The sequence below is a fragment of the Pteropus vampyrus genome, unplaced genomic scaffold, assembly GCF_000151845.1.
Source record: "Pteropus vampyrus isolate Shadow unplaced genomic scaffold, Pvam_2.0 Scaffold225, whole genome shotgun sequence".
NCBI lineage: Eukaryota > Metazoa > Chordata > Mammalia > Chiroptera > Pteropodidae > Pteropus > Pteropus vampyrus.
In genome coordinates, this window is record NW_011889006.1 from 1,761,703 (window position 1) to 1,772,740 (window position 11,038).

Sequence of the window (11,038 nt, forward strand, 5' to 3'; positions counted from 1 at the left end):
GAAGGCCAGTGACTACTGAGACAGAGATCATGAAGTGGTGCAGCTACAAACCAAGGAAAACCAAGAAATTCCAGGAGCCATCAGAAACTAAGAGGTAAGGAAGAATTCTTCCCTAGAACCTTCAGAGGGAGCATGGCCCTGCTAGTGCCTTGATTTTGGATTTCTAGCCTCCAAACTGTAAGAGAATAAATGTCTGTTTCAAGCCACCCAGTCTGTGGCAATTTGTTAATGGCAGCCCTAGAAACCCGTATGTAAAACAGAGCAATCAACAGCACATACTCTAGTTCCAGACCACTTATATTTGAAACCTATTTCTTCCATTTATTACCTATGTAACTTTAGGTAGGTTATCTAACCTTGCTGAACCTCTTTTTCTATAAAATGAAAATAATATCATTTATTTCCTAAGATTACTGTGAATATTAAATTATATGTTAAATGTAATCACTTAAAACAGTACCAGAATACAGTAAATATCCACTTTTGTAAAGCAAACACCATTACACACACACACACACACACACACACACACACACACACACTACAGTAGTAGAAAGACATAGCTCAAAGGGTTAAAACTGTTTCTCTCTGGGTCCTGTGAGTTTGGCTTTTTTTTTCTTATTGGTACTTTTTAAATTAACTATTTTATTATAACGGTTCTATTATGACATAAATCTTATTGCAGATATTTTTAAATTCTTAAAAATTTTAAAAGGCCATCGTTACCGGTTATAATTGTATGCAAACACCATTCCCCAGCCAGTAATTTCCACTCTTTTAAAGCCTGTTATCAAAGTATTAAAAAAAATTAAAAAGAAAAATTTACTTTAGAAAATAAATGCTGACCAGAAAGCACTTAAGAAGGACATCATGTATCATTCAATCAATCATTAGTAGGCTGTTGCTCCATAACATGCTGTGAATCACTGACCTCAAGCACAATAAATCAAGTGTGAACCCTCAGAAACACTTTATAGACCCAGGGCTCACACGTTATAAGAAAACACAACCGTTCATTTTTAAAAGTGAGTCTTTTAAGACCCAGTACATAGTAAATTCAGTGGGGCTGCATTCCATATTTGGAATAAACTGCTCCCCAATCCAAGACATATATTAATTCTGGCAATCGTTAGAAAACCACTTAAAAAATTAATTACCCTGTCAAAAAGTGAAAAATGTATTAGTTTCATCTGCATGAGGTGATTTAAATAAGAGTTAAACCTCTTCAGCTTTGTTGCTTTTTGGGTCCGTAAAAAGTTCAATTACAAAATGTATTCTCTGACAGTATCTCCTAAGTAAATTCAGATGAGCTCATTACTTAACAGATTACTTAACACACTTAGCTCTTAACACAGCAAAATAAAGGTTTAATAATTACACATAATTACGGGTGACAGCCTGGTACTTGGTACAGTGAAAAAATTCTACTGTATTTGAAGAGACCAAAGTCCACTACTGCATTGTTAATTTTAAAAATATCTATTTGATCAGCCTATCCAAGTACTTTGACAACTAAATTCCATTCTCATTGAAGCAAAAGAGGTACTAAGTCCATGGTACCCACTACTCTGAATGTGAAAAACAATTATTCAAATCACAATACCACTGTTTGTTTAAAAAAGATATATGATTTTATATACGCATATACACATGCATAGAAAATCCTGTGTGTGTATGTAGAATTCTATAGGCACAGAATTTTCTAAAAGATAAAGAAATAGTAGTGGCTATATTTGGAAAAGAGAGGGAATTTTTGTTTTTCACTTTTACTTGAGGTTGCAAATTAGTGGCCTAAGGACCACATCCTTCCCACAGATGTGCTTTATTTGGTCAACACAGTCTTTTAAGCTTCTCTTGGGGAAAAAAATATATAAGAACACCGAGTCCCCATTCCAGCATAGCAACATTTGACTTAAGGCAAGAATCAGGCATCCTCTTTATAAAAATCAAGTGCTTTCCAGATCACAAACACTTCAATTGTTCATGTTTCTCACCTGAGAAACAAGAACAATAGACATTTAGTTTGCAACTCTTGTTTAGAACCTTCTAAACTATTTGAACTTACTACAGGCTTACATTACACTTTAAAATTTTTCCTCAATGAAAACTTTAGAGCTTACAATTTTATTTTCCACTCACATATAAAGAACTATGATATCTAATTTTTCTGAATAACAAATTCTCTTATAAACTGAATGACAAAGAATATTCATTACAAGGAAATATGCCTAGAAAGGTAGGTATATAAGGTAGGGCCAATCTTCAGAGGGCTCAAAATGCTTCCAGAAACAATATTCTTGTTGTTACTTATATTTTAACTTGCTTTCAAGTCATGTGGGAACTATTACAACATTTAAATTTCATACTCAAGTTAAACTTACAAACAAAAAAGCCTGAAAGGAGCTTAGTTTATAGGACTTTGTTTCTTCAAACTAGACATCAGCATCTCCATAAAAACAAAGCCTTTACTCCATCTAACTTCACGCATTACTTGAAAAAATATTTATTGAGCATTTGCTATATACAAAGCATTGCATCAGATGGTTAGAAAGAAACAAAAGCTAATAGGGGGCCTCTTCCTCTCCAGAATGTGTATCCTATATGATAAATGTTATTAAAAAGGCAAGTGTAGAGTTCAGAGAAGACAGCACTACTAAAGACACTGATTAGCGTCCCAATTAAAAAAATAAAAAATAAATAAGACTCCAAGAGGCATAAAGAGAAGAAAGAACAGCATTCCAGGTAGAAGAAGTAAGTTTAAAATTGGGACAGCAAAAGTATATGTGGGAAATGAGCAGCAGGCCAGTTTAAATGGGGGCACAGAAAAGTAGGTGATCCAGCACAAAGATATGCCAGAAAGGTAGCTGCCGATAAATTGAGATCAATCTTTGGAGGGCCCTGAATGTCAAGCTAAAGCTCTCTGCTTTTTATCTAACACACACACACTGTTAAAGGTTTCTGATAAAAGAAGGGCCCAGATCAAAGCTGTGATTTAGAAAGAATGATCTGGTAGTGGTATGTCCACAAAATGGACTGGAAGAAAGCCAAGTGTAGAAAACCAATTTGGAGACTTTCTATGCTACTCTGCTGGAGTGGTAACATAATCTACAAATTAAAGTGGTGGCAAGAGGAATGGAAAAAAAGAAACTGTTGGGAAGTGCACTGTGAGTGGAAATAAACTGGGTTTGGCAAATGTTCTGGGGTGTCCAGGAAAGAGAGGGTGTTGGAAATAACTCAGTTCAAGTCTAATGTCTAGGAGACCATTGGAGCTATTAAAGAAAAGCTGGTTAGGGGGCTGGTCAAAGAAAAGCTGGTTAGGGGGTAGGGAAAAGGATAAATTGACCTTTTAAACACATTCAGATTGGGGTGCCTAAGAACATCCATAAGTATTCCCCACCCCATAAGAAAATTTGCACACTTTTCAGGCCCAGTTTTTAGTGATGGCCAAAGAGTAAAGTATATATTTAATACAAGACTATATTTAATGCAGAGTCAATAAGAAGCCAGTTCCAGAACATATAACTACTAAAATTAAACTCCATAGAATGAACTCCTATCTCACACCATATACAAAAATTAACTGAAAATGGATCAATGACCTAAATATAAAAACTAAGACCATGAAACTCTTAGAAAAAAACAGAGGTAAAACTTCATGACCTTAGACTGGCGATGGATTATTAGATATAACACCAAAAGCAAAAGCGACGACAAAAATAATTAGATAAATTGGACCTCACCAAAATTAAAAACATTTGTGCATTAACATTGTCAAAAAAATAAAGATACCCATAGAATAGGAGAAAATATTTACAAATCACATATCTGATGAGTCTAGTATCTAGAATACATAAAGAACTCTTAAAACTGAACAAAACAATATAATTAAAAAATGGGCAAGGGACTTGAATAGACATTTCTCCAAAGAAGCTATACAAATGGCAAACAAGCATATAGAAAGACATTTAAAATCATTGGTAATCAGAGAAGTGCAAATCAAACTCACAATGAGGTACCATTTCATACCCAATATAATGGCTATAATTTAACAAAGGAAAATAAGTATTGGCAAGGGGGTGGAGAAATTGGGACAGACCCTCAAATGTTGCTAGGGAGAATGTAAAATGATTTAGCCACTGTTAAAACCAGTTTAATGGTTTCTCAAAAGTTAAGCATAGAATAACTATGTGACCCAACAATTCGACTGCTAGGTATACACCCAAAAGAACTGAAAACAAGTACTCAAACAAATACATGTACACATGTTCATAGCAGCACTATACACAACAGCTAACAGCTGGAAATGGCTCAAATGTCTACCAACAAATGGACAAAAAGTGGTATACTGGAATGCTGTTCACCAATAAAAAGAAATAAAGTACTGATACATGCTATATAACATGAATGAACCTTGAAAGAAGCCAGACACAAAAGAAGACATATTGTATCATTCTATTTATATGAAATATCCAGAATAGAATGGGGTATTTAAACTAAATTTGAAAGATCACAGTACATGAAGATAATTTTGAATAGGGTGATAACATTACTGTAAACTGAACTACTTTATGGTGGTTTGGATTTGAACATCCCACAGAAACAGTTATGTTTAGAAATTTGATTTGATTCAAGTGTGCTTTTAATAAATTGGTATTGTTCTTCTGGTACTTGACAACTTTCATCATATTCTCTCCAAATCTGCCTCCTGTTTCACATCCTCAGTTATTGAACGGCATCATCTCCTGCCAGTTGCCCAATAGGTACATCCATAGAGAAAACATTCAGATTGGTGGTTATCAGGGGCTTGAGGGGAAGAAAGGAATGAGGAGCAAATGCTTAATCAGTGCCAGGTAACCTTTTGGGGTGATAAAAAATGTTTTGGCTAGACAGATGATAGTTGCACAACACTGTAAATACACTAAATGCCACTGAACTGTTCACTTTACCATGCTCTAATTTTATCAATTTCACCTCAATTTTTTAAAAAATAAATAATATTCCAAACCAAAAATAAAAATAAGCTCCATGTCTTGTCACTCCTGATCCCATTTAACCACATTCTAGCCAAGCCAGTCTTCTAGACAGCCCTGCCCACCTGCTCCTGCCTAGTTTCACCCAGGAAGTATCCTCTACCTATAATACACTGCTTTTCCATCAATTCAAAACTCACAACCATTTCAAAACTTAACTTCTAAGAAGGCAACTTGTCCATAGCAAGCATTCAATCTTTGAAGCACTGGTTCAATTTGATTCAGTCCGTATTCCTACCTATTCTGAAATTTTACTCATTTAATTCAGTATTAACATTTGAATGTTTCCTTCTTATTATCCTTGAAACTTTTCTGATAGTTTCAGGCATGTTCTTTTCCTATTAGAGAGCAAATTATGATAGAGGCTGTGTTCTGCTTCTGGTATTACACTATCTGCTAGGGGTCTATCCAAAATACATTTGTTTAAATACTATCTGGTCAATAGTTTTTGCTGTTATGTGCTAGACACATTTTAGTGGGGGGAGGGTGCCGGGGGGGGGGGCGGAGTGAGAGGATGAAAGGTGGTAAAGAAACCACCTCTAATCATCCAAGCTGTAATTAGTTCTGATTTGACCTATGATCAGAAATGCAACAGGACAGTAAAAAGACTTCCTGCAGGACAATGTACTTTTTTATTGTGTTCTTTTAAAAATAAAATAATCTGTCTGTTCTATTTGTAAACTATATTATATTATACCTAGAGTCCCAACTTGTTTGTGCCACTCAAAAAAAAAAAAAAACCAAAGGAAAAAAAAAAGTGGAAAAAAAGAATGTCCAAAGCAATAACTCTCAATCTTCTTAAAAATGCAATTGAATGCACAACACTCTATCACTGAGTGTTACACAACCTTTCCCTATCATCTTCTTAAAACTGTTGCTTGGCACACATTTTTTTAAGGAAACCAGTATAAACATCAAGTTTTATCTGTCATAAAATGACAAGTTTCCTCGATTCATACATATAAACCAGAAAAGAGATCAAAATTCATTTAGCACACAGGTGATGAAAAATTGATTAAGACCAGGAAGGGGAGGCACTGTGAGATCAGATAAGAGTTAAAACCTGATTTTCACATCTAGATTCCAATTTCACTTCATTGCATAGTAGTTATACCTTTATTTTATCCCGGAGGGTGCCTCTGACAGTGTTCTGATACTCAACAGGACATTGGTTTTTCAAAAATGTTTTTCCCAAGTTACTTTTTCAGAAAACATTTGTTCCATCCATGATGGGCACCCGCATGTAATGTTCCGAAAAATATACGCTGCTTCCTGAAGATACCTGGAGGCAACCTAGGATGTTGCAACACCAAAACTGCAAAGCCCTAATGAACAGGAAGGAGAAAACAGCCAACGTTGTCTATATGCTAGTGAAAGATATTTTACTTATACCTATACTGAGAAATAAGGCCAATACTAACTCCTAAGTTAATGTCCTCTAAAAATCTAGATATATTATTTGTCTCTTGTCATAAATGTTAAAGAACTCACTTTAAAAACAGAACAGAGAAAATGAGTTTGAAGGCCAGAAGTAAATTTAAAATCTTATGTAACACTGAAGTACACACTTAAAATTGGTTAAAATGATAAATTGTTATGTACTTTACCACAATTTTTCTCTTGAAAAAATATATAAATCTATTAGACTGCATAAAGAGTGAGAAACCATTGAATGTTTAAATTATAAAAAGTTGAAAATTTTTAGTGCTTTGAATAGAAGCTTTCTGACCTCTTAAGGATGGTGTTTAGTAGATATTCTTCATCTTTAAGGTGGACATAAGCAAATGAAAGAAAGCTTAAATTACAAGAGACTTAATTTTGACATAATTCTAGCCAGAAAAATCATTAAAAACTCTAATAAAGTATCATGCAAATCTCTACCCTCAGAGACCTAAGAGTAAGCTATCTTGTAAGGGTTAAATTCAATTCTGCAGGAAAAACAAGAATAAACTAGAGAGTCTCTTAAACCAGCTTCCAGTTTTAGAATTCCAGGTTCTATATTCACAGCCCAATAGTGTCTCTGCAAGACATTCCATCTATAGAAAGTTATACTAATCTACGAATCACTTCAGTTTGTTTTCAGATATTGGGTTTTTTCACCATACCATTTATGTACTCACTTCGGAAGTGAAAAATGACTACTTTTGTTTGAGGCACATCCACCAATCTCCAGCAGCACGCTGTCAGCTCAAGTGTAAACACTATAAAAATGCTTAACCTGAAACAAAACTTGGTTCTAAATTAAACAGAAATACCTATATAATGCACACCCAACCTAAGACTAAGAAAAAAATATCTGTGTTTACAGGGTAGAAGATTTACAAAGCTAAAACATTCAATTTAATCAGTTTTTCAACGGCTTCTCAGAAAGTTATTTGTTACCAACAACAAAAAAATTCTTTTGAAATCAAAAAGTCTTTCCAATTCATTTTACAAGACTCATGGCTTTCATTTTAATTTTAATTTATAATTTTAATTTATCCCATTATTTTTTAACAGTCATCAGACAACTGAATGAATGGTGGTTATATATTACAACCCAAAGTAGGCACTTATGAAATCACAGGAAAGGTAATCATCTTATATTCAACAGGTTAACCATAGCAATTTGAGAAATATTTTGCCAACCTATATTAGGCTATCTCAACAGGTTCCAAAGTTAGACATTAAATGACACTTAAAAACAATACATTTCTAGACTCAAGAGATTTATTTAAACAATACATAAATATTTTGACCAAGTATGCATGCAGACAATATTTGTTTTAACTAGATTTTATTAATTATGATGGGTATTTGCTTAAAACAAAAGTCTAACAGGACAAATTTAGCCAAGTTGACATAGAAATCAAAATACAATATTGAACTACGGAGCTCACTGCTTTCATTAGAAAAGAATAAAGAGCCTTACTCCTTTCCATTTACAAATGATTTTTCATTTTATAACCAAAGAAAACAACCATGACAAAAAATAAGGTAATGCAGCTTAAAGCTGAGTGATCACTTAATTGCCTGAAATCCTAAGAAGCTATTGACTGCCGCTTTAAAACCAGAATAGTTTTTAATGGTTCACTCCTTTGTTCAGAAATGTATCACATCTTGTTTTATATAGATGACATCTAATCAGAATACATACTCCGTCCGTATCTTTCAGCTTAATAATTTTTTATATAAAAATTCAAATAAAATTTTTTTAATGCAACAATAATTTAAGTTTTTTTTTCTTGTCCACACTGGGCCTCATCTTTCACAACACATAAAAATAAACAATCTTAGATGTTAAAACACATGCACCTCAAGCATATAAAGTTCATTACACTGGTTCTGTAGCCATAATTGTACTAATAAATACTGACTCTAAAGAACTAAAAACTCACGGGACAGGGTTTAAATGGTACGACTCACAAGGGGGTGGAGAGAAATAATGATCCTCCCTTACCAAACTGGCAGCAACAGTATGCCAAGTTTCCTATGCTGAACTAGTTAGTATAAACAAGGAAGAACAAGAGTTGGGGGTGGGAAAGAAGGCAGGCAAGAGAACAACTCTCCCTAAGATACAGCTTTATTTCTAAATTTCACCAATGTAATACCTCTTTTCAGTGTTTTCAATAACCTCTGTCACTATTTAGTTAATGTTCAGGAAACTACTGCATGTTGTAGTCCCTGCCTGAGATCAAAAGATACAAGAGGGAATCAGAAATGCTTCTTTAATTCTAAGACTACCTCCTGCATTCAATGCCTCAAAGAGTTTTCTAAATATCTAGAAATTCAATCTCACTCTTGCTATAACAATAAACTTTAAAGATAAAATAATAGGAACCATCAATGACGCTGAACAAAAAAAAAATTCACACATCGCCTTTGGTGCTGTGACAGCTACAAGGCTCCCATTAGTAAAATGAGCATCATTTGGGATACATTCTCTTTTTCTGGTATTGTCTTAGTGTCTTAGGCATTCAGTAGACATGGAATAAAGGGGAGGCTGGTTGCACAAGTGATGCCAAGAGAAACAAGACTCCACAGGTCAGGGGACTGAATGCTCAACACAGAGAGCAAAGGGCACTCATCCCATGGCTTTCTGAACAATGAAATATGACTTTACCTGAAATCCTTTCAAAGGAGATCTAATGGTCTCCACTTTATCACTCACCCTGAGTGAACCCGACCACGCCTTCTGAGAGAACAGGGGAAGCCTTGCCTAACAAAAATAGCAAGTGCTACATCCAAAGCCAAGAAACACTCGTTTAGTCTAAGTGCATAGTCTTCTGCCCCAATTGTCTTCTACTCCAATGCAGTCTTCTACAAGGAGACTCCCAGCTAAAAATACTTGATTCCCAGTGTAAGTCAAGTTCTCCATTTTCCCAAACTTCACCAACCTTCTTTCTTTCGGATAAGCCCCTCTCCATTCCGACATTCTGGAGGAGAGGGCTGCTGTCTCCTCACAAAGTTTCCTTCCCCAAGACAATCTCCTTTCCTTCACTTCACTTTCCTAAGGTTTTTGCCAGACGCTGCCCCAGGTCTAGCACTCTCAGTCCTCCATTAGCAGATCTCTTCAGAAAGTCATATCTCTAACCGTAACCACTTCTCCTCCCTCATAATATTCTTCCCTTTTTCCTATCTGTCCTCGAATGGAGACAAGCGCGCGCGTACGCACGCACACACACTCATACACACACACACACACACACTCATACACACACACACACACACACACACACACACACACACACACACTGTTCTCAGCTCCTAATTCCCAGGTCTTTCCCACACACACACGCACGCTGTTCTCAGCTCCTAATTCCCAAGTCTTTCCCGCGCCCGAGGTTCCTCCATAGCACCTAATACTTTCCCGGAGTTTCCCCTCATCCCTGTCTTTCTCAGTCCCTAACTCCACACACCAAGCTTTCTTCTACTCCCCAAATTCAGATTTCCTGTGCTTTTTACTCTTAGCCAACACCACAGCCCTCTTCCTTCCAGGTTTACACCTATGCCTCGATACTCAAGTCTTATCTCCTCTTCCCACGTTGCTCGGGCCCTAATACTCCATCCACATAACTACGAGACACCCCTCCATCTGTCTTCCGCCCCTCCTGACCCCCGTGGCCTCCAACTCTCTTCGTTTTCTAGAGCCCTGCTCAGCCCCCAAATATCTCCTATGCCCCTAGGCCTTCCCCACACGCCCTCCCCGCCCCGGGAACAGAGTACCCCTCAGTGCCCGCCCGGCCCGCCCTGTCGCCGGGCTCGGGTGGCCCTCCTCTTCCCTCGGGGCTCCGAGGCCGCTGCCAACGCTGGCGCGGCGGGGCCGGCTCACCAGTTGGTCATGTCCAGGAAGAAGGCGCAGCCGGCCGGGTTGAGCTGGAAGCCAAGCAGCCGCTGGAACTCGGAGATGAGCACGTCCTTGTCGGTGGTGCCTAGACAGCTGAACTTCTGCATCAGCTCGGGGTCCAGGTCCACGTCCATGCCCTCCATGACTGGGGCCGGACACTCGCTTCCCCGCCTCCTCACAACCGAGCCGCCGCCGCGTCTCCGGGCCCGGGGACCAGGAGGGGGCCCGCTGCTAGCTGGCGCCGCGCCCCCGCTCCTCTGAGGTAGGCCCCGGGCCTCTCACCGCCTCATAGGGGTAAACTCACTCAGCCACTCACTCACTCTCGCGCTCCCCCCCCCCCCCCCCCCCCCAGCGCTGCCGCCTCCGCCGCTGCCGCCTCTTGCTCCTCCGCCGCCTCCGCCTCCTCCCGCGCCGCTCCCACTGCGCAGGCGTCGCCCGACTAGGCCCCGCCCCTTCCTCTCCAGGAGACCCGCCCCTCAGTGGCGTCACAACCCCGTGACGTCCCCCGCGTGACTTCACCGCGGTGGAGTGAGGGGGCAGGGAGTGAACAGGAAGAAAGGCAACGCGGGGTAGCGGCGGGTAACTCCTGGCCTGACCTTCTTCATGCTCCGCCCCCACCCTCAAGGGGCGGGGTTAAAGCTCGGGGGTTCGGGGAGTAGGTCGGGGTTCTTCGCCTAGGACA

At 38.5% G+C, this 11,038-nt stretch overlaps 1 protein-coding gene across 3 annotated transcripts in view; it reads right to left on the reverse strand.

Moving 5' to 3' along the window:
- CUNH6orf106 (chromosome unknown C6orf106 homolog) overlaps positions 1 to 10,698 on the reverse strand; it is an 85,055-nt gene extending 74,357 nt beyond the window's left edge. Inside the window, exon 1 of one of the 3 annotated variants that reach the window (XM_023538489.1) lies at positions 10,342 to 10,698. In XM_023538489.1, the coding sequence (XP_023394257.1) occupies positions 10,342 to 10,499 (158 nt within the window). In that variant the 5' untranslated portion in view covers positions 10,500 to 10,698. The remainder of the gene's footprint in view (positions 1 to 10,341) is intronic. The other 2 variants (XM_011373493.2, XM_023538488.1) reach the window with 2 other exon arrangements.
- Between the last annotated feature and the right edge of the window lie 340 nt (positions 10,699 to 11,038).